A 24,920-nucleotide genomic window follows, 5' to 3' on the forward strand; every position below is an offset into this window, starting at 1 on the left:
CTACAGAGCAGCCTGCCGCTTTCGTTTTCCCTTTCCGCGAAACGGCTGGCTTCTAGCTAGCGCGGCCTGAACCTGGCGTTCCCGGGACTTTCCGAAAACCCTGCCTCCGCCCGCCCTTCCCTCTTCTCCCGGCCGCCGGCCCCTGCGCCCTCACCGGCACAGACTCGATCGGCACCCAGAGCCTCCGGCACGGCGGGGACAGCGGAGAGTCCCAGGCGGGGGCGCGACCCCCGGCAGCGCCCGCGCGCCCATGGCCAGCTCTGGGCCCCCCAGGCCTTGCGGGTGCCTCTGCCCTTCCCGAACTTCCCTCGCGTGGCTGGGGATAGCGCTGCTGGTTCTCGTCGACTGGGTGCTGCTCCGGGGCGCGCTCCCCGGAATATGCTCCGTGCTGGTGCCCACCGCGCTGCCGCTGCTCCGGGTCTGGGTGGTGGGCCTGAGCCGCTGGGCTGTGCTGTGGCTGGGGGCCCGTGGGGTTCTCAGGGCAACGGTCGGTTCCGGGAGCGAAAGCGCAGGAGTCCGGGGCTGGCTGGCTGCTTTGCAGTCGTTGGCGGCGGCGCTGAGCTTGGCCCTGCCGGGACTTGCCTTGTTCCGAGAGCTGAGCTCATGGAGAGTTCCCAGGGATTCTCACAGCTCCAGGATCCTGCACTGGGGAAGTCGCCTGGATGCCTTCGCCCTCAGTTATGTAGCAGCATTGCCTGCCGCTGCCATTTGGCATAAGCTCAGGGAACTTTGTGTGCCGGAAAGTCACGGAGGTTCAGGAGGTGCGGTGCGCCGGCTTGTAGGCTGCCTGGGTTCAGAGATACGACGCGTCCCGCTCATGTTGGTCCTGTGTGTCCTCTCCTGTCTTGGTAAGAGGGATGCGGGTAAGAGGGACGGACAGTAGGGGACTGGGCGGGCATCAAAAGTAATGGGCAGTGAGATCGGTTAATGTGGGTTCTGGGAAATGTGGATCGGGGGAAGGCGACCCAGCTCTGGTCGTGAGAAGACCACCAGGAAAGAGCTCTGGACTGGGTCGGAGTCAGGAGTCGTGGACTCCAATGCTACCTCAGACGTTGCTTCACCGGCCACCTGGGGCCAGTCCTTTCTTCTGGTCAGCACACCCTATGACCTCTGGCCTTCCTAAGCAAACGCACGAAAGTCTGGTGGGGCTCAAGGTTGTGAGTTCCAAGGTGACCTGTTCAGGCGCAGGGCTGTGTTCTCAGTGTCCTCTTTCTGCTGGTGCCCTCAGGATACTGGTGACAGTGAAACAGTGGGATGGGCTGGAGGGGGGGGAGCAGTCTGGTTGGAGCTTATCTGCTTGGCTGACCGGTCCCTTCTTTCTCTCTCCAGGGGAGATGGCCATGCCGTTCTTCACCGGCCGCCTTGTTGACTTCATTCTGCAAGATGGGACAGCTTCTGGTTTCATGAGATACATAACGCTCATGTCCATTCTCACCACAGCCAGGTCTGGGGGCTGAATGAAGGCGGAAGGTTGAGAATGGGGGGCCCAGAAAAAGGGGGAGATAGAAGTTGGGGCAGCTGTCCAAAGTGCACTTCTTTGGGACCTTCTCTCTGTCCTCTGAACACACCCCGATCCTTTTTCTCTCCATCTCTCTCTAGCGCAGTGCTGGAGTTCGTGGGTGATGGGATCTATAACAGCACCATGGGTCGTGTGCACAGCCAGTTTCAGGGAGAAGTATTTCAGGCTGTTCTGCGCCAGGAAACAGAGTTTTTCCAAAAGAACCAAACAGGTGTGTCATGAAACTCTTTCGTTCTATATCTACGTTCTCCCTATATGCGCCATATATCCTCTTTTACTTATAACTTTGGTCTCTCTCACACATAGTCATTGTCATTTCTTATTCTCGATATACCTCAAGAGCAAAAATATTATGTTATGTTATGTTATAATATTCTGAATTTTTTCCATCTAAGATTTTTCCATGATTTATCCCTATGTGTCTACTTAGATAGAAGCTACAGAATTTCAAACCTGGAAATTTGGAGGTCACAGAGTCCAACTGCCTATTTTACAGGGAAGGAAACTGACACCTGGACCCTAAATGCTGAAACTGGCATGGTCACCTATGGATAGAGAGGAGCTTGGGGATAGAACCCGTCTCTTGATTCCCAGCCCAGTGCTCAGTATAGTTTTCTGGACTGCTTTCTAGCAGCACCCTCTGTTTTTCTCCAGCTCTGTTGTGTGACCAGCTTAAGCTCTTCTTGCCCTTGTATGCAGCATGGGGTATTCGTGTTCTTTAAGGAACAAAAATCTGTCAGAGAAATGGAAATTCACATGGGCGGGCAGCCTGCCTGCCTTCCTTCCTTCCTTCCTTCCTTCCTTCCTTCCTTCCGCCAGGCTTTCTCCTTTCTCTCCCTCCCTCCCTCCCTGCCTTCCTTCTTAAATGTTTATTTTTGAGATAGAGAGACAGAGCACCAGCAGGGGAGGGGCAGAGAGAGGGGGAGACACAGAATCCAAAGCAGGCACCAGGCTCTGAGCTGTCAGCACAGAGCCCGACATGGGGGCTCAAACTCACAAACTGTGAGATCATGACCTGAGCTGAAGTCGGATGCTTAACCAACTGAGCCACCCAGGCGCCCCTAGGCTTTTTCTTTCTAATACTCATTCTCCCTACACTGAGATCCCTCAACTGCCCTCTCCCCCTTACCTTGTTTTCCTCAGCCTCCTCAGAACATCATGTTGTCCCCCCTTCCCCTCCCCCTGGCTCATTGCTAGTCCCACCTACCAGAGCCTCTCATTCATCCACTGTCTTCTTCCCAATCCCTGGCAGGAGCCATCACTTCTCGGGTGACAGAGGACACATCCACCCTGAGTGAGTCTCTGAGTGAGAAGCTGAGCCTGTTTTTGTGGTACCTGGTGCGGGGGCTGTGTCTCTTGGGGCTCATGCTCTGGGGGTCACTGTCCCTCACCATGGTCACCCTGGTCGTCCTGCCTCTGCTTTTTCTTATGCCTAAGACGCTGGGGAAATGGTACCAGGTATGTCCAGGGAGATGCCTCACCCTACACAGACCTTCGTTTCCCAGACTAGGCAGAATTCATTCCTCTCAGGGTTCTTTCCTGGCTCCCTCACTTGATTCCCCATCTTCACAGGACTCCCTGGCCCTATAAGCCAGGTTCCTGGATTGCTCAGCGTTGAGCTCCATGTTCTGTGTGTACTCTCTTCTAACTTCTGCCCACAATCTTCCTTTACAAACATGATCACTGGTCTCAAGATTATGATTCTCTACGACCCTTCTCAGTGATTTCCTCTCCTGTGTGCCTCTTTAGTATCCAGGGAGTATAACGGTGCCCCTTTTGCTTTTCTTCATTCAGCTGCCTCTTCTCACCTTTAATCTCCAACTAGGTAACTCAGGTATTAGTGTCCCTTACGGTCTGCCAACCCTGTGTGACATCTCTTGTCCATGTCTCCACAGGCACTGGCAGCACAGGTCCAGGAATCTCTGGCAGAATCCAGCCAGGTGGCCATTGAGGTTCTGTCAGCTATGCCCACAGTCCGGAGCTTTGCCAATGAGGAGGGTGAGGCCCAGAAGTTTAGGCAAAAGCTGCAGGATATGAAGACACTCCATCAGAAGGAGGCTCTGGCCTATGCAGTCGACCTCTGGACCGTCAGTGTGAGCACCCAGAGATAAATGCCTATTCCCTTGCCCCTGAGATGCCTTGACTCCATTCCCTTTTCCATGACTCTGTTCCACACTCCTCCTCCACTGGGCAATGGTTGGTTCGGTGTTCTCATCCTACTCAGCGTTCCTAACAGCCTCCCTCTTTTTAGGCCCTCTGGATGGCTTCCTTTCACCAAGGTACGCAGAGTCCATCCAGCCCCCTTTTTAGGGAGAGGCCACGTTTTCCAGTCCCAGGGCCTTCCTTTGCCTCTCAGGCAGCACTCAGGGAGCCATAAATTCCTGCACCTGGTCCTGCATCATGCTGGGACTCTGTGGATGTGCTAGTGAGAGCCATTATATAATGGAAAGAGAACCAGAGCCATATTTGGGAATTCCTGGCTTGGTGGCTGCCATTAACTAGCTCTATGACCAAGGGCTAGTAACTTATTTTCTCTTGAGACCGTTTCCTCATTGGTATGACCTTGTCTACGGCGTTGTTGATATGAATATTAGATGGCATTACATTCACGAAAGCCTTTTGTGAAGAGCAAAATGCTCCTCAAAAGCGATAATGATGGTGATGGCTTCTGTGGTGTAACCGAGGAAGACACCATGGAGCCCCCACGCGGCGTTCTTCCTTTCCCCCTGGGGAGCCTCCGGCTCTTACCTGGGGGAAAGGGACTTTACATCTTCATAATGACTAATGAGTCTAGTTCTTTGCACCTCTCTCGAGATTTTTCAACCCCATCACTTTTCTCTGTGGCTTTCCCACAGCTCTCAGAGATGCTGCTGAAGGTGGGAATCCTATACATCGGTGGGCGGCTGGTGACAAGTGGGGCTGTAAGCAATGGGGACCTTGTCACATTTATTCTCTACCAGATCCAGTTCACCGAGGTAGTTCAGGTGAGATCCTTCCATTTTCATTCTCCTGTGCTTTTCTGTCCCACGTTCTGTCCCCACCTGTGTCACCTTCCTTCTGTTCTTTACCCTTCTCATATCACATAACCTTGGCAAGCAGATTCGTTCTCCCCCTTCTCAATACTCATACCTCGCCTCCAGGTACTGCTCTCCACCTACCCCAAGGTACAGAAGGCTGTGGGCTCTTCAGAGAAAATATTTGAATACCTGGACCGGATTCCTCGCTGTCCTGCCAGTGGTGTATTGACTTCCGTAAACCTGAAGGGCTGTGTCCAGTTTCAAGATGTCTCCTTTGCCTACCCAAACCGTCCAGATGTCCCAGTGCTGCAGGTACAACCTACCGATCCTTGGTGTTCACTGGCCGCACTCTCGACTCTGACATCCTAAACTTCCTTCCTGCCTTCAGCTTGCTTAACACAAGGTTCAGATAGATGCTTCCTAATCCTTTGAAGGCAAAGATGAGCACCTTCTACTCCGTACAACTGCCCCACACTCAAGAACGGGTTTGGATTTCTAAAGAGGATGGGAGAAGAGGCTCTCAGGGGGAAGGGTCTCACATCCTAAGGAATTGCTGAAGCAAAATCTGTCTCTAGTCTTCTTTTCTTTTGGTTTCCAGTTGTGATTTAGAATGTGATTTTTTTTTCTGCTTTCTCATGATATGTAATACCAAGTGTGTGGCATAGCAGTCCTTGGTCCTTGCTCTGGTTTTTGCCTCACCTTCCATCTCTACTCCTTGGGGAGCTGTCATCCCTGAGGAACAGAGGTCTATGCCTATGGGAGGGTAGGAGTGGCTGTATTTCCCAATTTTTTCTCCCTTTCTTCTCTGGGGTAAGACATCATGCTATGTAACAAGACAATGACAGACTCAAGGCCTTAGTCTGCCTCTTTTCTTTTTTGATTCTCTGGCCTCCAGGGGCTGACATTCACCCTGCATCCTGGTCAGGTGATGGCTCTGGTGGGGCCCAATGGGTCTGGGAAGAGCACCGTGGCTGCCCTGCTCCAGAATCTCTACCAGCCCACAACGGGGCAGCTGCTGCTGGATGGGAAGCCCCTTCCCCAATATGAGCATCGCTACCTGCACACACGGGTGAGCAAGAAGATGGCATGGGGGAGGGCAGGGGGCATTGAGTAAGAAGAACTCTCAACGAACACTGTCACCAAGCACTCTGAAAGGAGGGCTAAGGAGTGATGGACCTTGAGTGGAGATGGCGTGTAGTCAGGAGAGAGGCTGTGGTGTGGAATTTTGTGATATGCTTTCAGTAAAGATTTTGAGTCATCAGTCTCTGGATAACCATACTCCTGTGTTCCTTGTTCTATGCCTCTTCATCATATTTTGTCCCAGGTGGCTGCAGTGGGACAAGAGCCACAGCTATTTGGAAGGAGTTTTCGAGAAAATATTGCCTATGGCCTGGTCCAGAAGCCAACTATGGAGGAAGTCATAGCTGCTGCAATGGAGTCTGGAGCCCATAGCTTCATCTCTGAACTCCCTCAGGGCTATAACACAGGTGCTCTCTTAGCTCGTGTCATTACCCAGACATCTTTACTGAAACCTTTATTCAGCATTCTTCCCAACACACTGAGATCAGTTTGAAGTTGTAGGATCTTGTTCCTATGGCTTCTTCATCCTCACATCTTCCGAACTTCTTCACCTTCCCAGAAGGAAAGTGAATGCATCCAGTCCTTGGGGTGTGTGTGTGGGGGGGGGGGGGTGTGGGGGTGTGTGTGCATGCGTGCGCGCACCCGCAGGCAAGCATGTGGATGCACATGTGGTTGTCCAGGCCTCACCTGGGCTCTTATCTCTGCAGAGGTAGGCGAGGCTGGGAGCCAGCTATCAGGGGGTCAGCGACAGGCAGTGGCCTTGGCTCGAGCACTGATCCGGAAACCACGTGTACTCATCTTGGATGATGCTACCAGTGCCCTTGATGCAAATAGCCAGTTACAGGTGAGAGAGACATTTTGTTAGTGACTATATCCCACCCAATCTTCCCTCCTTCATTCATCCTGTGTGAGGTGTACTAACATAATTATCCAAACCAATCCTTGGAATTCTCAGTTCCCAACAGCTGCTCCCCAAGATGCTTAGAACCAATTCAAAGAGACTATCTACAGACTCTGAATCTCTGAAGCCAAACATAAGAAGACCATCCTAACAATATTAATATCAATTGAGCTTTTACTCTTTTACTATGTGCCAGACATGCTACTAGGCTCTCTCCATGTACTGTCTCACTCATTTACTAATCATAAATGCCTGTGAGCTGGGTGTTGTTATCCTCGTTCTACAGACGATAAAATGGAGGCTAAGAGAGGCTGAGTAGCCTGCTCACTGTCTTAGAGCTGTTGAATAGCGGAGCGTAGACCCAAAGGCAAGCCTGCCTGAACTGAATGCTCATGCTCTTTACCACTAAGTTATATTTCTTTAAAACAGAATAGAAAATGCCCAGTTTATAGGTAGAGAGGAGAGACTATTTGATACCCTTTACTCTTCCCTTATGGGTTTCACCACAGGTCTCTGACTTTTATTCTGCTGTCACCACCTCATGTAAACAGTCCTTAACAAATCAAAGGCTGGACAGAGGAGCACTCAGAACAAGAATCTTCAGCTCCTTGGGGTTGTTGGCAGAGGTGGCAGTGATCCTGGTGAGATCTGCCCCTGCTCTGGAAACACAGGTGTCTCCCTGGGTTCTTGACAGAGTCTGTGTCTTTTCTCAGGTGGAGCAGCTCCTGTACAAAAGCCCTGAGCGGGGCTCTAGGTCTGTGCTTCTCATCACCCAGTGTCTCAGCTTGGTGGAGCAGGCTGACCAAATCCTTTTTCTGGAAGGAGGCACCATCTGTGAAGCAGGAACCCACCAGCAGCTCATGGAGAGGAACGGACGCTACTGGGACATGATGCAGGCTGCTGACGGGTCAGGTGCTCCAGAATGAAAGCCTTCTCAGACCTGCACATGCCACCTCCCTCCCTTGTTTTTCTGCCCTCTGTAGTGGAGAATTTGGGAACAAAGGTGTTACCAGAGCTGCACAATAGACAGCTGCTTCTAGGAGGAGTGACATCCTAGAACGATGCCTGAAATTCTGCCACGAGTGTTACCCCATCTCCAAGCTCCTCTTGATAATGCAGATTTCTTGGAAGAAAACAGAGTTCATAACCCCTTAGTGTAACTGGGTTTAGAGCCAGGTTTGTTGTGGATAGAACCCTGAAAATGAGAAGAACTTTAGAACATACAGAAAGAATACTTTCCAATAGGACTAAAGGCATATGCTGGCCCATAAACACACTCTGGATTCTTGGTATTTATAATAAAGGTGGTGTTTTATAACTGTGGTTTCTCCTGTTTTCAGTGCATCAAATGGCTCACCAGCATTTGCACACTTCACAGTCCTAAATATGCCATATCCTCCCTTAAGTTTTCTGTTTCCTATGGTTGCCCCTCCACTTCCCCATGCTCCCACGTCCGCCCCCAAGGATGAGTCAGAGTGGGATACAGCGCCCTCCAAGCACTAGCAGTTCCGGCTCGGAGCGGTGGCCTTTCTGAGGTGGAAGATGGAGGGCGAGCGCAACTAGAGGAAGTGCGAGCGCGCCAGGCGCTGAGGTCAGTTTACCACCTGCCCCGCCCCGCCTGGGTCCTTTCCCCCAGAGCTCACCGGGCTCAGAAGTGGCACCTGCCGAGGGTAATTTCAGCCTAGTGGGCGGGGTGGTCTAGTAAATCTCGTCCATTCTGGGAGGGCCATGGTCGTGTGACGTAAACAGTTGCCGGGCAGTTTAGGCCAACACAGGTTGCAAGGAGAGGCGGGGCTTAGAGAAGTTCCCTCACCGTGCTCAGTCGAGCGGGAGTCTTGCGAAGAGGTGCGAGCAGAAAGGGCGGTTCTTGCGGGTGGCTGTAGGTTAGAGGGATCGTTGAACCGGGAGGGGCCCTGAGGGACCAAGTCGAAAGGTTCAGACACTGAGCCTTCTCCTTCCCCCAGACGCTGCGGGTATATTCCTTTGCCGGTTGTCCCAGAACCTGTCCTCAAGACTCACTGCCCCCACGTCCTCCTCTTTCTCCTATTTTTATAAAATGATGCTTCTATGAACACCGCAGCTCCCGGAGGTGAAACTGCTCCCTACTTCTCACTGACTTGTAGCTTTCTGGTTGAGGCTAAGCCTTTAAGACCATACAATCCCATACCCACTTCCTAAGTGTCCAGAAGATGCCCGGCGGCGTGTTGGTGTCTACTGAAATCTCAGCGCCAAGAGGGCTTTCGAAGTCGCCCCCTCTTTCTCCTTTTCTTCTGACAGTCTATCATCCATGGTTTCCTCAACCCGTATAAGGGCGGCGCAGAGAAACCTGTTCCTAATATTCCTGGTCTCCAGCCGCCGCCCACTGGCCTCTTCTTGGAAAGGGCAGGGGGATGCGGAAAAAATTCTGCTTCCCTCCCCTTAAGGCTGCGGGCTTTCGCTTTCGCTTCCCCTTTCCGACACATCTCCGGGTCCTAGGCGATCATGGCGCTCCTGGAGGTGTGCGGAGCCCCCCGAGGGCAGAGGAAGGATTGCGCTTTCTCCACCCTGGGCAGTCAGCTTCGCTCGGACCCTGGACACTACAGTTTCTCTCTGCGATCTCCGGAGTTCGCCCTCCCCCGAGGAATGCAGGTCAGGGCTGTAAGACACCCCGAGGGAAGGCGGGGAGGAGGGTGCATGGGGATGGGGGGGTCTCCCTTGAGACTACCCAGAGGCCAGGAAACCCAGAGCGGGCCATCCTTCCGTCAAGGAGAGCCGCGTCCAGCGCGCGGTGCCAGGGCGGGGGCCACGTGGGAATCAGGGGCCGACCGCCTGAGGGTTAGAAAGTACAGATTAGGGCAAAGAGTTAGAGGTGTGGTGGAGGAAGACCAGAGAGCTTTCCTGCCAGTTCTCCATCACACGCAAATCACGGAGCCTTTGGCATGGGGCTATTGTATGCCATAGGGGCCGTGAAGTGCCTTGGAAAACCAGCGAACTTTGGCTGTTAGCCTCCTCTCAGCCACTCAACTGTTGTGTCTTGGCTCAATCACTTAGTCAAGCAAGGTCTGGGGCATCGCTTCTGTAAAATGGGGATATTATTAACAACACCCGTTGTGGGGGTTAAAGGACTTATGAATGGAAAAAAAAAAACCCATTAGAGCCACCCTTACAATGTTTAGTTACGGCTAACATTTATTTCCTTTCATATCTATTGTGCTGGAAAATAGAAAAGGTTGGTGTCACGTGCTTCTTCTTTTCCCAGGTCATTTCCTTGTAGAGATTGGTTATTAACTGTTCCAGTTATTGGTGGCTGGAGAATCTCTGCCTATCTCTTCGTTCTCAAAACTCTCCTAAGCCCTTTCCTGGAGCTCCGTGATTCACAAGTTTTCAGTGCCCCTTTCTCTGCCTTTTCTCTCTCATTAGCCCACTGAATTCTTCCAGTCCCATGGTGGGAATGGAGAAAGGAATGTTCAGATCGAGATGGCCCATGGCACCACCACGCTGGCTTTCAAGTTCCAGCATGGAGTGGTTGTGGCGGTGGATTCTCGTGCTTCTGCTGGGACTTACGTCGGTGAGTGTGTGTGTTCCAGCAGGCAGAACCTGGGGAGCTGGGCCCCCCTCTCAGCAGGAGCCCAACATCTGCACCAAGGCAGAAGCAGATACTGATTTTGGGCACACAGGGAGAGTTGCAGGGTCATTCCTCCTCTCTCAAAACTCCATCTTCTTCCAGCCACCTTAAGGTGTAATAAGGTGATTGAGATTAACCCTTACCTGCTTGGCACCATGTCTGGCTCTGCGGCGGACTGTCAGTACTGGGAGCGTCTGCTGGCCAAGGAGTGCAGGTAGGCGAGGCCTCTCATCTCCCTCCTAAGCCTTTTGGTCAGTTCTGAATCTTGGAACCTCCAGATCACTGCTCCTCATCCTTTCCCCCTGTGCTAATGTAGTACTTCACAAAACAGCCTTTTGGTGATAAAGGCCTTCTCCCAAATCTCAGCCTGTGCTCCAGCTAGTAAGCCAGATAATTTGTCAGTCGTTTAGCCCTGGCGTCATCAATCCTGGTGGGACGGTATCATTTACTAGGATTTCTTCACGTGGTTTAGATACTTTAAATCCCAAATCTCTCCCTGATCCTTAGATCCTACAAAACCATTCCTCCCAAATGCTTATCTCTTTAATCACTTCCTGTGTATCAAGTGGGTTGCTCAGAGATCCAGCCTTCTGCCACCTCTGAGTGTTCTGCCCCCACTACCCTGTTGTACCCAGGCTGTACTATCTGCGGAACGGGGAGCGTATCTCAGTGTCGGCAGCCTCCAAACTGCTCTCCAACATGGTGTTCCAGTACCGGGGCATGGGCCTGTCCATGGGCAGTATGATCTGCGGCTGGGATAAGAAGGTGGGTGCTTTCCATTCTCCATGTTCCCTTCGAACAGATGAGAGGCCAGGTTCCCCATCATACATTCCCACTCCCTGCCCTACAAGATGCGCGGCGCATAGAACACTGGGTTATATAGAACCGTTCCGGCATATCCATGGGCTGTTTCTGGGTCCAGATGTGGACCATTGTTTCATAAGCTTGTCCCTTTCGATAAAATAGCTGATTCCAACTTTTTTTCCTCCCGAAGTTCTGTGATTGTTACTAAGATGCGGTCCTGCAGTTATTCTTTTATCCACTTTTTTGGCTCATACTTGAACCCGTATGTTACTAAAAACTCCCTCCCCAATACCAACCTGGAACCTTCTTGCTTCCTATAGGGTCCTGGACTCTACTATGTGAATTCAGATGGGACTCGGCTCTCAGGAAATATGTTCTCCACTGGCAGTGGGAACACCTATGCCTATGGGGTCATGGATAGTGGCTACCGGCCGGATCTGAGCCCTGAAGAGGCCTATGAGCTGGGCCGCAGGGCTATCGTTTACGCCACCCACCGAGACAGCTATTCTGGAGGTGTTGTCAATAGTAAGAGACCAATGCTACCACTACCACACTCCCGGGTGGGGAGGGGGGATTTGAGATTGGGAGTGTCAGGGGAGGCACAGTAGGGAGGAGGTTTTCAGCATCAGAAGAGGGGCATTGACGTTCTAGTAATAAGGTATGTTTGGAGCCTATGTTTCAGCGTCTGCTATTGTCACCTTCCACATAATACCATTGACAGAAACTTGCTGAAGTGAAAGGTGACTCCATGTTCATTCTCATTTGCCCACAGTGTACCACATGAAGGAAGACGGCTGGGTGAAATTGGAAAGTACAGACGTCAGTGACCTGCTGCACCGGTACCGGGAGGCTAGTCAGTAATGGCGGCGGCCAGACACGCCTTCTCTGGCAAAACGTGGCTGACTCAGGGACCAGGCCAGCTTATACCCCACAGGAAAGAGGGGCCTGACCTGAGCTCTGTGGAAGCGAACCAGCGGCCAGTGGGGGCAGGGTGGATTTTACCCTATTGGGTGTTCTCTGTTTCAGGGATCATTCCCCCTCCCCCAGCCTCTGGTTGCCCCACTAAACACAATAAAGGAAAATGGTTATAAGTGCCTCTGTGTCGTGGCTGAGTGGGCTTGAGGCTGGGGTTGTTGGGCGGAGGGGCAGGAAATAGAGAAATTTTCCCTGAGAAGAGACCCAAACCCCTACCTAAGAAATGGGGCTTCACCAAACATTTCTCTTGGACTTTCCTTCCACACTCCTCTCTCCATGCCCCCAGGAAGGCCAATCATTGTCTGTGGACACCTATTTGCCATTTAGTTTAGGTTAGGATCCTTTTTTATAGGGACGTGACCTGAAGACTCCTGTGTGGTCCATTGTTAATGGTCTGGGTGTCTGGGAGTAGGGTACTAGAGCAACTGTTTTTGACTTTGTGAAGTCAGATGAAGAAGCTTCCACCTCACGTGTCTATGGTGATTGTGAACATGGTACCATTTACCTCAAATAACACTTTGGAGATACTGGATATTGAATGCAAAGATGGACACTAGGGGTTCCATTTCATGATGGGTCATAAGAAGACAGGACCATGACTGAAGAGGAAAAGGACTCTCTGAAGAGGAGAATATGAAGACAAAGTAAGCAGGTTAGAAATATGAAACAGACATGAGGAGATTTTTTGAGTCACGCTGGAGGTGCGTGTCATGGGGTATGTCACCTCTTAAGGAGTTAGTCAAAGGACAAACCTGAAAGTAGGAAGTAGCTGAACAGGGAGCTTTTGCTCAACAGGGAGAGAGCCTTCAAATCCCAGAATGGCAAGGTTGGAGTGATTTCAGTAACCCCCTACTTCAAATCCCCCACCCCTCTTTAAACCAGAAGTGCCTCATTGGTAAACACCCCAGTAACAAAGGGGTAGTTTGGAATGCAAGTGATCCTTACTTTGGGGATATTTTGAGTTTGGCAGGTTGTTTCAATCTGAAGAGTTATTTCTGGAATAAACAAACCTGCATGTTCCATAGATGGGCCCTGGGTCAGGCGGGATTTAGAATACTGTTTACGGCTTAATCACTGTTAAAATACACCAGGAAAAAAGTCCATTTTCCTCATATGCCAAAGGTGCTGCCAACGTAATTTGAAATGCAAATGTAGAGGCATCTGAACAAGTGTTCTGCTCAAGGTACCATGTTGAGGGGGCAGATGAAAATGAAGAATCAGGGCCTTTTGGCTCAAAATCTGGTTAAGTGGAAACCCACGTAGGCCCTGGTGAAAGTGTCTGGAACCTTCTATCTAGGAGAGGTCCTGAGCGTTTTTCGCTCAGGATCTGGCCCTGTTTTGATCCCAGACCCTAAAACTGGGGCTTGGTTGGAGGAAGAGGCAGATCTCAAAATAGGACCAGAGCTTCAGGTAGTAAGAGCTTGAGGCGAGAAAATCTAGTGGTTCTCCAATGGCAAAACATCTCAGCTCTTGAAATAGCTTTATTTTACTTAATGACAATTTAAAACACTTGCAACAGTGTTCTGTTCCAGAGTAACTGTTGCTAAGGGCAGGAAGCTCACTGCCAGGCTTGGCGAATGCTCGCTCGGCTCCACACTGGGGCTCCGCGGTCGGCAGGTGTCGCGCGTCCCCTGCTGGCGGCCCTGCCCGGAACCAGGGGTAGGTCTGGGGAAGAGAAAGCGAAAGCGGCGGGCGCCGGGACTCCCCAGCTCGAGGAGCGTCGCGGGCAGACAGAAGGGGGAAACGAAGGTGAGCCTGGGCGAGCGAGTTTCAGAGCTCGGGGCTCAGCACGTAGCAGAAAGCCCTCCGGAACTGCAGTCCCGAAGCCGCCGCTGGTGAGTTCGTGCGGCCGGAAGCCTGGAGCGCTAACGGACGCATCTCAACCCGCCACCCACTCCGTGCCCCCTGCTGCCCGTCCCCCTGGACCCCCGGGAGTGCGAGGGAGCCGGGCGGGGACCGCAGGGCGGCTCTTCGGAACTCGGCTGCGGCGGAAGGGTGGGGGGGGGGGGGAGGGGTCGGGGTCGGGGATCACGGGAAGTTTTTTTAAAGGATGAGGCTCCTGGGGCGCCTGGGTGGCTCATTTAAGCGACCGATTTAGGCTCAGGTCATGATCTTGCGGTCCAGGGGCTCAAGACCCGCATCAGGCTCTGTACTGGCAGCTCAGAGCCTGGAGCCTGCTTCATATTCTGTCTGTCTCTCTCTCTGCCCCTCTCCCGCTCATGCTCTCTCTCAAAAATAAACAAACATTAAAAAAAAAATTAAAAAAAAAAAAAAAGGATGAGGCTCCCTCTGCTCGGCAGAATGCCTTGTATGGTAGGAGGGACGTACTGATGGGCACCGGGGACCCAGGGGATCTTTCAGGGTAGGGGTGGGTAAAATGAGAAGCCCACGGGCGGGTTGGGCAGAGTCGGGATGGTGAGGCTAAGGGCGAGGATTGGGACCCCACCTCTGTAATTCCTCATCTTCCACCCTAGATAGCACCATGCGCTTCTGTGGCCTGAGACCCTGGGCCTTCCTGCTGCTGGCCGACTTGGCTCTACTCTGGCTGCTTCAGGGGACTCTGGAGGCTCTGTTTCCCCGAGGGCTTCCAGGCCTGTGGCTGGAGGGGACCCTGCGACTCGGAGGGCTCTGGTGGCTGCTACAGGTGGGAGGACTGCTAGGATTGGTGAGAACACTGCTGCCCCCTCTCTGCCTGGTGGTCCCGCTGTTTCTCTCCCTGAGGGCCCTGGTCCCAGGGGCCTTGAGTGCTCCCCCAGTCAGAGTGGCTTCGGCCCCTTGGAGCTGGCTGCTGTTGGAGTACGGGGCTGTGGGGCTAAGCTGGGCAATGTGGGCCCTGCTGAGCTCTCCAGGAGCCCAGGAGAAGCAGGGCCAGGAGAACAACACAGACTTGATGTGGAAGCTGCTGAAGCTCTCCAGGCCAGACCTGCCTTTTCTCCTTTTGGCCTTCATCTTCCTTGGTGGTGCCGTATGGGGTGAGTCAGGAGAGGGCATCGTGAATTGGGGGTTGGCAAAGGTCCTTGGTGCCGGCACATGCATCTGTTCTCCTTCACACCTCTTTCAGGGGAGACATGGATCCCTTACTATACTGGTCGTGTCATTGACATCCTTGGAGGGGATTTCAAGCCTGACGCCTTTGCCAGCGCCATCTTTTCCATGTGCGTCATATCCGTTGTGAGGTAGGTGATGTTTGGGTCCATTTGGTAGTCCCACATCGTTACAGGTACCCTCCATTTCCTAACTTTGTTTTCATATCCTTTTGTTCGCAAAGCATAAAATAGTTAAACTAAAATATGCCTGCGTTTATTTATTCACCATTCTAGTTTACACACCCATTCACTCCTTCTTTCGTTTACCATATTTGCCCATTATTATTTGCATTCCATCCTTGCTGCCCTTTGCTGAAACCAGTTACTCAAAAGTACTTATTGGTCAAGCCACTGCTTTTTTTTTTTTTTTTTTTAAATCAGTCCTCTATTCTCTTTGCTTCTTTGTAGCATTTGACATTTGAATAATCTCTTATTATTGATCTCTTTCTTCAGTTAGCTTTTATAGACTCCCTTTATACTTCCCAATCCACTCTATATCCTCTGGAGAATTTTTCTCCTTCTCTGGACCCTCAAATATAGTCTTTCCTCATGACCCAGTTCTTTGATTCTAAGAAAGCGTTTTCCTCTTGGGCGAGCTCAGCTTATCTGTGCAGGTGACTCCGGGATCCATATTTCTACACCCAGCCCCAATCTTATAATCCGGTCGCCTCCTTGTCCTTCCCATTGGATAACCCACTCTCATCTCACACTCCACATACCCAGAGCTCCAAATGTATCATACTCCCTCCTGGTCTTCTTGAAAGTGGCTTCCTCTTCTTATTCCCATTTATGAAATGATGAGTTTCCTAGGCTCCAAGCAGCAGTATCATTGATGGCTTTCTGAAGTTCAGACACTAGCCCCATCACTCTCTGCTTTCAAAGTGTTTTTCCTGTGGCTCTTTTCTGTCCATTCTCACTGTGATCTCCAGAGTTCAAACCCTCCTCATTTTACATCTGACGACCCCAGCAGCCTTCTAAACAGAGTAACTAGGTTTGTGTTAGAAGCCATATTTTGTGAAGTACTTGCTTCTGTGCTTTCACATTTTTCCTTTAAGTTTTGTTGGAAAAGTGGTTGGTCTAAGAGGAATTCTCAACAGCAGGGACAGCAGAGATGAGGGAACAGCATGACTCTGGGGCTCCAGAGAATGGGAGGGCAAGGGAATTCATTGCTGTGGTTCCCACAATAAAGTATGTGGGACGAGGAAGAAAGACTTCAGAGTGGGGAGGAAAGAGACCAAGACAGAGGGGAAGGCTGGAGGGACAGCACCGAAGGAGGCCAGGTCAAAAGCAAGTCATAGGCTATTTCTCTTGATGACTTCTCTTCATTGCTGTTACAATTTTCCCTTGTGTCTTGCATGGAGTGAACCCCAGAAATGTTCATGGATTTGTATGTGTTATGATTTTGTTCCCATATCTAGCTCACCATGACCTGTTTTTTCTTTCTCTGTTTATTCCTGCCCCTCCCCTTGTCTCCCTCTCTGTTTCTCTTCTGCCTCTTGTGGTACACTTTCTCCAACCTTGCATTTCTTTTCATTCTGTGATTTCTCCTCTGCTTCCCTCACTCATTTCCTCCTTCCCTGCATCTGTTTTCCTGTTCATCCCCTTTCTCCTCCCTACCCCACAGCTCACTGTGCGCAGGCTCCCGAGGAGGCATCTTCACCTTCACCCAGTCCAGTATCAACGTGCGGGTCAGGGAGCAGCTTTTCTCCTCCCTTCTGCGCCAGGACCTCAGTTTCTTCCAGGAGACTAAGACAGGTGGGGCCTGGAGTCCAGGTGTGGGATTCCCCTGGACATTTCTTGCCCCTCAGTGACCACTACCCCTCCCCGCCCCCAAACAGTTTCTCTTCCCGCCTCCACCTGCTGTGCCGCACAAGGAGCTGCTGTGCTCTCTTTGGGACAGGGTAGTGGGGTGGCTTCCACCGGTCTCTCTGCAACTGAGGGGGGTGTTTGGATGAGGGGGCTGTGTCAATGGGGAGGGTCGGGGCGGGGGGGGGGGTTGTCTCTGGGGCTCTTCCATTACACACCATTTCCTCACCGGCTCTGTCCTCCCCAGGGGAACTGAATTCAAGGTTGAGCTCGGATACCAAAATGTTGAGCCAGTGGCTTGCTTTTAATGCCAATGTGCTCTTGCGAAGCCTGGTCAAAACGGTGGGGCTGTATTGCTTCATGATCAGCCTGTCCCCTCGACTCACCCTCCTCTCTTTGCTCGAGATGCCTCTGGTAATAGCTGGTGAAAAGATGTACAATGTCCGCCATCAGGTATGTGTGGCTGTTGGGGAATCCCCAGGGGAGAAGAAAGCTCTCCCAAAGGTCTTCTCTTCTCAGCCCCAAGAGCAGTGGTTCTGACAGGCTTCAGAAGGGCCCTGACCCCTGGGACTTTATATAAATGTGTGTGTGCATATGTGTGTGCGCACGTGTGTGTGTGTGTGTGTGTGTGTGTGTGTGTGTGTGTTTGAAAGAGAGAGAGAGAGAGAGAGAGAGAGAGAGAGAGAGAAGGAGACAGGAAGGAGAGGGAGCATTTTTCTGGGGAGAGGATAAACTTTTTTTTTAATTTTTAAAAAATATTTTACTTATTTTTAAATAGCATACAGAGAGCAGACAGGGGGGACAGAGGATCAGAAGCAGGCTCCATGCTGACAGCAGAGAGCCCAACATGGGGCTCAATCTCATAAACCCTTGAGATCATGACCTGAGCCGAAGTCATACACTCAACCGACTGAGCCACCCAGGCGCCCCGGGAGAGGATAACTTCTTATCAGATTCTCAAAGGAGTCTGTACATACCTTCCCCACAAAAGATTAAAAGTGCTGTCTTAGAGGGTTTTAGATAGAATTTTCCCCTTTATAATTAGAGGAGGGAATTTGGATGGAGTGTAGAGAAAAGTAGAAACATGGAGTCAGGAAGTCCTGAGTCTGAATATCAGCTCCACTTTCTCTCTTTTTAGAAAAATTGTGGTAAAGTATATATAATGTAAAAATTACCATTTTTACTGTTTTTAATTATGCCATTTCAGTGGCATTAAGTGCATTCCACATTGCTGTGCAACCATCACCACCCTCCATCTCCAGAACTTTCTTCATCTTCCCGAGCTGAAACTCGGTACCTAGTAGATGATAACTCCCCATTTCCCCTCCTCCCAGCGCCTGGCATTGACCATTCTACTTTCTGTCTCTATGAATTTGATTACTCTAGGTATCTCATACAGGAGGGATCATACAGTAGTTGTCTTTTTGTGATGGCTTATTTCATTTACTGTAATGTCCTCCAGGTTCATTCGTGTGGTAGAACGTGTCAGAATTTTCTTCCGCTTTAAGGCTAATCATCCATTGATGCGTAGACCACGGTTTGTTTATCTGTTGCTGGGCACTTGGGTAGCTTCCACCTTTTGGCTATAGTGAATAATGCTGCTGTGAACATGGGTGTGCAGATATCTGTTCGAGTCTCTGCATTCAGTTCTTTTGGGCATATATCCAGCAGTAGAATCACTGGATCATATGGTGCCTCTGTATTTAATATTTTGAAGAGCCGCCATACTGGTTTTCACAGTGCCTGTACCATTTTACGTTCCCACTGGCAATACCCAAAGATTTCTGTTTCTCCACATCCTACTCCGGCACTTGTTATCTTCTGTTTGTTTCTTCTTTATTACATTCCCCAGTACTTAGCATAGAACTGGAAGTTTGTACCTTTTGACCACCTTCCTCTAATCAATCCCTTATTGAACCTACAAACCGCAAGATCATGACCCGAGCCACCCCTGCCTCCGGTCTCTGGTAACTGCAGATCTGATGATCTCTTTTTCTGTGAAATTTTTTTTTCTTTAGATTCCACATATAAATGACATCATAGAGTATTTGTCTTACTCTGTCTAGCTCATTTCACTTAGTGCAATGCCCTCAAGTTCCATCCATGTTGTCGCAAATCGTGGGATTTTCTTCTTTTTTATGGCTGAATAAAATTCTGTTGTATACATATATGTACCACTTTTAAAAAAATAAGGACTGGGGTGCCTGGTTGGCTCAGTACTTTGGCTCAAGTCATGATCTCATGGTTCGTGAGTTCGAGCCCCATGTCGGGCTCTGGCTCTGTGCTCACAGCTCAGAGTCTGGAGCCTACTTCGGATCCTATGTCCTCCTCTCTCTCTGCCCCTCCCCCACTCATGCTTTGTCTGTCTCTATCTCTGTCTCAAAAATAACATAAAAAGCATTAAAAATAAAAAAAAGAATAAAAAATAAGAGCCATCCTAATGGTTATGAAGTGATATCTCACCATGGTTTTGATTTGCATTTCCTTAATGATTAGTGGTGTTGAGCATCTTTTCATGTGCTTATTGGCTATTTTTATATATTTTGTGGAGAAATGTCTATTTAAGTCCTTTGCTCATTTTAAAAATTGGATTGTGTTTTACTTGTTGAGTCGTAGGAGTTCTTTCAGTATTCTGGAGATTAGCCCCTTATCAGATACATAATTTGGAAATGTTTTGTCCCATTCTGTGGGTTTCCTTTTCTCTCTGTTGATGGAGTCCTCTGATACATGAAAGTTTTTAATTTTGATGAAGACCAACTTATCTGTTTTTCCTTTTGTTGCTTGTGCTTTAAGTGTCATAGGCAAGCAATCATCGCCAAATCTAGTGTCCTGAAGATTTGCCCCTATGTTTTCTTCTAAGAGTTTTATGGTTTTAGCTGTGGTTTAGGTTTTTGATCCATTTTGAGTTACATCCCCACCTTTTGTTAACTAGCTGTGGCCCTTTAGGAAAACTACCCCTTCTTTCTTCATTCAGACACTGAAACTGGTGTGAATTACCTTAAATGAAGGAACACAAATAGCCTGTATCTCCCACATTACCTAGCACTGAGAGCTTGGTAATATTTTGTTCCCTCCCTCTCTACTCTCATTAGTCCTTCTGGAAAGAAATGGAAGAAGAGTGAAAGAGGACAGTTTGATATTTTTAGGTAGATCAGCAGAGCATCCCAAGGGCAGGAATGAGACCTGGGGGTGTCCTATCTTCTCCCAAGTCAGCCCCTCATATCCCCTGCCCTCCTTTTCCAGGCAGTGCTCTGGGAGATCCAGAACGCAGTGGCAAAAGCAGGGCAGGTGGTGCGGGAGGCAGTTGGAGGGCTGCAGACTGTGCGCAGTTTTGGGGCCGAGGATCTGGAGATCTGTCTCTATAAGGAGGCCCTGGAGCGATGCCGGCAGCTGTGGTGGCAACGAGACCTGGAACGTACCCTCTATGGGCTCTTTCGGAGGGTGAGAAGGCTGCATGGCAGGGGATGGAGGGGAGAAGTGAGGGGGGTGGGGGTCAAGGGGGCTGGGGGTGTGGGGGAGTGAGGAAAGGTGGGGGGTGGGGGGTAGGACCTAGGTAGGGGCAAGGAAAGCAATGGGAAACTTCCAGCTCATCCTGGGGTCTCTGCTGTTCAATGTGGTAGGAGTGGGGAGGGCAAAGAATGTGGACTCTTTCTCAGTGCCTTTCTCTTTTTTTAAGTTTATTTATTTTGAGAGAGAGAGAGAGAGAGAGAGAAAGAAGAGAGAGAGAGCGCATGATCAGGGAGCAGGGGAAGGGCAGAGAGAGAACATCCCAAGCAGGCTCTGCACTGTCAGCATGGAGCCCAATGCGAGGCTCGAACTTACAAACCGCGAGATCATGACCTGAGCCAAAATCAAGAATCTGACACTTAACGGACTGAGCCACTGAGGTGCCCCTCTCAGTGCCTTTCTTTTCACCTTCCAGATGCTGAGTTTGGGAATGCAGGCACTGATGCTGTACCGTGGACTGCAGCAGATTCTGGCTGGGGACCTCACCCAGGGTGCACTGCTCTCCTTTCTGCTCTACCAGGAGGTGGCGGCCAAGCATGTGCATGTGAGTCAGGAACCTGTGTATACTGTTTGTCCCCCTGTTTTCTTTCCTCTCTGGCCTCTGGGCCTTCGGCTTTATCTGCTGCCCTTAAAAATACAAAACAAAACAAAACAACCCCCAACTCATTGTGTTATGGAGAATTTCAAACATATGCAAAAAAAAAAAAAAAAAGATAAACTGTAATGAATCTGCATGTACCCATCACCTACTTTAAAATTCTCAACTCATGGCCAGTCTGTCTCCTCTGTACCCCCACCCATATTATTTTGAGGCAAATTGAAGATATAGTTTTATCTGTAAATGCTTTAGTACATATCTCTAAATATCTCTATATTTACAAAATCTGGCCACAAAGCCCTCATCACACCAAAAAAAAAAAAAAAAAAAGTCACAGTAATTCTTCAAATTCATGCACTACAGTGGTTTCATACAGGTAACATATGTGTATGTACTCCATTTATCTCTCTCTTGTGTATATGTGTGGGGGCGTCAGCCATGAATGCTCAGTGCCTAGACCCCTTGAATTATTAGGATTTGCAAAACAGGGACACATTCCCCTTCCTCCATTTACTTGCCTATGCAGGGAGACTTCCCCTCATCTGCTCTTTGGTTACCCAGTGGTACAGGTTGAGTAGGAAAGGCAAAATAGCATTTAGTTCTTTCCCAATATTTACTGGTTTTCAAAAAATAATTAGTTACTTGGTCTTGATCTTTATTGTATAATTTTCCTAGATGTTTGTGAAACATCTTACATGTATGGAGAATTGGGCTAGGTACCCTGGTGGCTGTAAAGATGAGGTGGGCACCGTGCCTGCTTTTCAGGAGCTCCCTATCTATCTAGTTAGACAAGGCAGAGTGTGCCCAAATGATACGGAACAGTGATAGGAAGGGTCTGGGGATAGAAATAGTGCCATATGGGAGGGGTGTGGACCTCTCCATCCTTTACGTTGTGAATTGGCAGAAGTGGGGTTTTGGGTTGCCTTTAAATTCCATCTAAATTATACATTTGAAGGTAGGGAATCCTTTTTAAAAAAAAATTTTTAAGTTTATTCATTTTTGAGAGAGAAAGAGAGAGACAGAACGTGAACAGGGGAGGGGCAGAGAGAGGGAGACACGGAGTCTGAAGCAGGCTCCAGGCTCTGAGCTGTCAGCACAGAGCCTGACGCGGGGCTCGAATTCACGAATCGTGAGATCATGACTTGAGCTGAAGACGCTTAACACACTGAGCCACCCAGGTATCCCTAGGGGATCCTTTTTGGATGAGGGGAGGAGAGACTTGGCCAGGGTGTCGCAGGGGAGTGTGTGAGGAGCTGGGGATTTGGCGTCTGGGGAAGCTACGTTTGATTAGCTGACCCCTCCCTTTCTGTTTTCCAGGCCCTGGTATACATGTGTGGAGATATGGTCTGCAACATAGGGGCTGCTGAGAAAGTTTTCCAATACCTGGACCGAGAGCCAAATATGCCTCCTTTGGGGACGCTGGCGCCTTCCACTCTGCAGGGGCTTGTGGAATTCCAAGATGTCTCTTTTGCATATCCCAATTGCCCTGACCAGCCTGTGCTCAAGGTGTCTGAAAGGGGGAGGGAACCTGGACCCCTCGCTCCCAGGGGGTGAGGCCTGTAGACCATTTGCCTCTCAGAAGTTGATCTTACCTCTGATAGAAAGAGAAGGGGAGGGTCTGGAGGCAAGCCTCTAACTGTTTCCTGACTTTTCTAGGGGCTGACGTTCACCCTACATCCTGGTCAGATGACTGCACTGGTGGGACCCAATGGGTCTGGGAAGAGCACCGTGGCTGCCCTGCTGCAGAATCTGTATCAGCCCACTAAAGGGCAGGTGCTGCTGGACGGGAGGCCCGTCTCCCAGTATGAACACTGCTATCTGCACCAGCAGGTGGGTGGGGAGGAAGAAGAGGGTTGGGAGAAGATAGGAGGGAAGAACCATGTGCAGACAGCATGGGAGATCCGTGGAAGAAACACAAGGAGCCCGTTGTTTTTTTTCTTTTTTAAGTTCATTTATTTGGAGAGAGAGCAAGTGTGTGTGTGTGAATGGGGGCAGGGCAGAGAGAAGGAGAGAGAGAGAATTCCAAGCAGGCTCCATGTTGTCACGTGGAGCCCAACTCGGGCTTCGATCTTATGAACTGTGAGATCATGATCTGAGCTGAAATCAAGAGTCAGATGCTTAACCGACAGCCACCCAGGTGCCCCATGAAGAGTCCATTCTGAGGGAGGCAGACGAGGAGGTAAGGATGATCCCTGCCATGGGGGTTTACGCACAGCCCTCTGCGCCCATTGCCTCTGCACAGGTGGCTTCGGTTGGGCAGGAGCCTGTGCTGTTCTCGGGTTCTGTGAGGGACAACATTGCTTATGGGCTGAAGAGCTGCGGTGATGAGAAGGTGATGGCTGCTGTCCGCGGTGCCGGTGCAGACAGGTTCATACAGGAGATGGAGCATGGACTGGATTCAGGTACCTTCGGTCAGAAGAGAAACTGGAGATTCTTGGGGGTGTGGGTTGTGTCCCCGCAAGTCCATGTCTGGTGTTTCCTTGCCCTTTGCTTGGCTCCGACTTCTCCTTCCCCAACACCAGGAGTTCTTTAGTTGCCCGTCCTGTCCGGGAATCTTTGTTCCCAACAGCCGGTGGGAGTAGTGCTCCCTCTATGAAGCGTGCTCCCTCTGTGAGGGCAGCCCCCACAGGTCCTCACACCGGCTCTCATACCCCCTGATGCGTGCGAGGGGAAATACCAGTTGTACACTTGCCCCTGCTCCTGAGGAGGATGTTGTTGTGGCCACTGGTGTCTGAAGAAGGGTATTTCTCCATTTCTTCAGATGTAGGGGAGAAAGGGAATCAGTTGGCTGTGGGACAGAAACAATGTCTGGCCATCGCCCGGGCCCTTGTGCGGGACCCACAAGTCCTCATCCTGGATGAAGCCACCAGTGCCCTGGACGTCCAGTGTGAGCAGTCTGTAAGTACTGGTGTGGGAGGGCAGGACAGTGGGACCTGAGGAGGCACGTTTGAAGGACCAGTCTATGCAGAATTGGGCGGATGAGTCTCTGTGCCTTTTCAGGGGGTGGGGAATGGAATGGAGAATTCCGGGTGTGGGAACACCCCCTCTTTCTCCACAGCTCCCTTTTCTATCCGCCTCCTGCAGTGGGACAGCTGAGCGGGAAGGGCAGTTTATCTTGCACTCATTCCAACTTTCTGGTCTTTCATGCTTTCTTCACCCTGTGCCACAAGAGATGGTGCCCACTGGGGACGTGGTGCCCACCCCGTTCTTACCTTTCTGAGGTGTTGTGACCCTCCCCCTTCAGCTGCAGGACTGGAGATCCCGCGGGGACCGAACGGTGCTGGTGATCGCGCACAGGCTGCAGACGGTGCAGAGTGCGGACCAGATCCTGGTGCTCAGGCAGGGAGAGCTGCTGGAGCACACTCAGCTCGCCGAGGGGCAGGACCTCTATTCCCGTCTGCTGCAGACACAACTGGAGGACTGAGGCCCCAGGACACCAAGCCCTCTCATGGCCACCTCCGTGACCCAGAGCAGCTCGTGCTTTCAGTTTCCCTGGGCTCGTGTCTCTGGGTAGTCATTCCTGGAGTCTGGGAGGCATGCTGGAAGTTTGGACCACGTGTGCTCTTATTGCGGCTGGCAGTGGGTGGGGGGGTGTTATCTGTGACCATTTCCCTGGTGCTGAGTCGTGTATTGTGATATAATACATCTATTTAAAAATTGTTTTCTTATTAAAAGAGACTCATAAATATGGAGAACAAACTGAGGGTTGCTGGAGGGGTTGCGGGAGGGGGGATGGGCTAAATGGGTAAAGGAGCATTAAGGAATCTACTCCTGAAATCATTGCTTCACCATATACTAATTTGGATGTAAATTTTAAAAAATAAAAAATAAAGTCAAATTACAAAAAAATTGTTTTCTTATTACGTAAATGGCACATATTCGTAAAACTAACCCTTGTTTCACTTTCCAGAGGTAACTATAGCTACTACTTTGCCAGCTATCCTATCAGTGTCTTATCTGTTCTTTCAGATAAATATTAGCCAATATTACATAAATATTCACCAGGTTGCCTCTCTGTATCTT

The 24,920-nt window shown here is 50.4% G+C and overlaps 3 protein-coding genes and 1 long non-coding RNA gene across 5 annotated transcripts in view; 3 read left to right on the forward strand and 1 right to left on the reverse strand.

The window, feature by feature from the left end:
• Positions 1-2,242, reverse strand: part of LOC128777749 (uncharacterized) — a 49,927-nt gene extending 47,685 nt beyond the window's left edge. Inside the window, exon 1 of the long non-coding RNA XR_008423103.1 lies at positions 2,141-2,242. This is a non-coding gene — a long non-coding RNA (uncharacterized LOC128777749). The remainder of the gene's footprint in view (positions 1-2,140) is intronic.
• TAP1 (transporter 1, ATP binding cassette subfamily B member) lies at positions 16-7,835 on the forward strand. The gene is made up of 11 exons (XM_019456697.2): positions 16-848; positions 1,330-1,444; positions 1,600-1,730; positions 2,772-2,977; positions 3,415-3,612; positions 4,375-4,503; positions 4,660-4,848; positions 5,432-5,605; positions 5,861-6,023; positions 6,324-6,460; positions 7,231-7,835. The coding sequence occupies exons 1-11, from the start codon at positions 251-253 to the stop codon at positions 7,441-7,443; spliced, it is 2,253 nt and encodes a 750-aa protein (XP_019312242.2). The 5' UTR covers positions 16-250; the 3' UTR covers positions 7,444-7,835.
• Positions 7,836-8,343: 508 nt separating this feature from the next.
• PSMB8 (proteasome 20S subunit beta 8) lies at positions 8,344-12,019 on the forward strand. The gene is made up of 7 exons (XM_019456701.2): positions 8,344-8,362; positions 8,993-9,145; positions 9,917-10,064; positions 10,224-10,335; positions 10,757-10,886; positions 11,246-11,450; positions 11,698-12,019. The coding sequence occupies exons 2-7, from the start codon at positions 8,999-9,001 to the stop codon at positions 11,784-11,786; spliced, it is 831 nt and encodes a 276-aa protein (XP_019312246.1). The 5' UTR covers positions 8,344-8,362; positions 8,993-8,998; the 3' UTR covers positions 11,787-12,019.
• A 1,546-nt stretch (positions 12,020-13,565) lies between these two features.
• On the forward strand, positions 13,566-24,713 carry TAP2 (transporter 2, ATP binding cassette subfamily B member). Of its 2 annotated transcripts, none has more exons than XM_019456699.2 (12): positions 13,566-13,735; positions 14,375-14,872; positions 14,962-15,076; positions 16,611-16,741; positions 17,040-17,245; positions 20,036-20,233; positions 20,715-20,843; positions 22,215-22,403; positions 22,554-22,727; positions 23,140-23,299; positions 23,659-23,795; positions 24,142-24,712. In XM_019456699.2, the coding sequence occupies exons 2-12, from the start codon at positions 14,383-14,385 to the stop codon at positions 24,319-24,321; spliced, it is 2,109 nt and encodes a 702-aa protein (XP_019312244.2). In that variant the 5' UTR covers positions 13,566-13,735; positions 14,375-14,382; the 3' UTR covers positions 24,322-24,712. The 2 variants fall into 2 exon arrangements, with proteins under 2 accessions (XP_019312244.2, XP_019312245.2); XM_019456700.2 differs by lacking the exon at positions 13,566-13,735 and adding an exon at positions 13,750-13,895 and having other exon boundaries at positions 24,142-24,713.
• Positions 24,714-24,920: the final 207 nt, after the last annotated feature.

Source organism: Panthera pardus, unplaced genomic scaffold, assembly GCF_024362965.1.
Source record: "Panthera pardus isolate Hobbes unplaced genomic scaffold, ASM2436296v1 HiC_scaffold_17, whole genome shotgun sequence".
Classification (NCBI taxonomy): Eukaryota; Metazoa; Chordata; class Mammalia; order Carnivora; family Felidae; genus Panthera; species Panthera pardus.

What these genes read in the sequence shown, in the direction of transcription:
- TAP1 (XM_019456697.2), top strand. Translation starts at nt 251, where the DNA reads ATGGCCAGCTCTGGGCCCCCCAGGCCTTGCGGGTGCCTCTGCCCTTCC. An exon ending in TTTCCAAAAGAACCAAACAG is followed by an intron (nt 1,731 to 2,771) that starts GTGTGTCATGAA and finishes AATCCCTGGCAG; the next exon opens with GAGCCATCACTTCTCGGGTG. An exon ending in CCCTCAGGGCTATAACACAG is followed by an intron (nt 6,024 to 6,323) that starts GTGCTCTCTTAG and finishes TTATCTCTGCAG; the next exon opens with AGGTAGGCGAGGCTGGGAGC.
- PSMB8 (XM_019456701.2), top strand. Translation starts at nt 8,999, where the DNA reads ATGGCGCTCCTGGAGGTGTGCGGAGCCCCCCGAGGGCAGAGGAAGGAT. An exon ending in TTCTGCTGGGACTTACGTCG is followed by an intron (nt 10,065 to 10,223) that starts GTGAGTGTGTGT and finishes ATCTTCTTCCAG; the next exon opens with CCACCTTAAGGTGTAATAAG. An exon ending in TTCTGGAGGTGTTGTCAATA is followed by an intron (nt 11,451 to 11,697) that starts GTAAGAGACCAA and finishes ATTTGCCCACAG; the next exon opens with TGTACCACATGAAGGAAGAC.
- TAP2 (XM_019456699.2), top strand. Translation starts at nt 14,383, where the DNA reads ATGCGCTTCTGTGGCCTGAGACCCTGGGCCTTCCTGCTGCTGGCCGAC. An exon ending in TGTACAATGTCCGCCATCAG is followed by an intron (nt 17,246 to 20,035) that starts GTATGTGTGGCT and finishes CTCCTTTTCCAG; the next exon opens with GCAGTGCTCTGGGAGATCCA. An exon ending in GGAGCATGGACTGGATTCAG is followed by an intron (nt 23,300 to 23,658) that starts GTACCTTCGGTC and finishes CCATTTCTTCAG; the next exon opens with ATGTAGGGGAGAAAGGGAAT.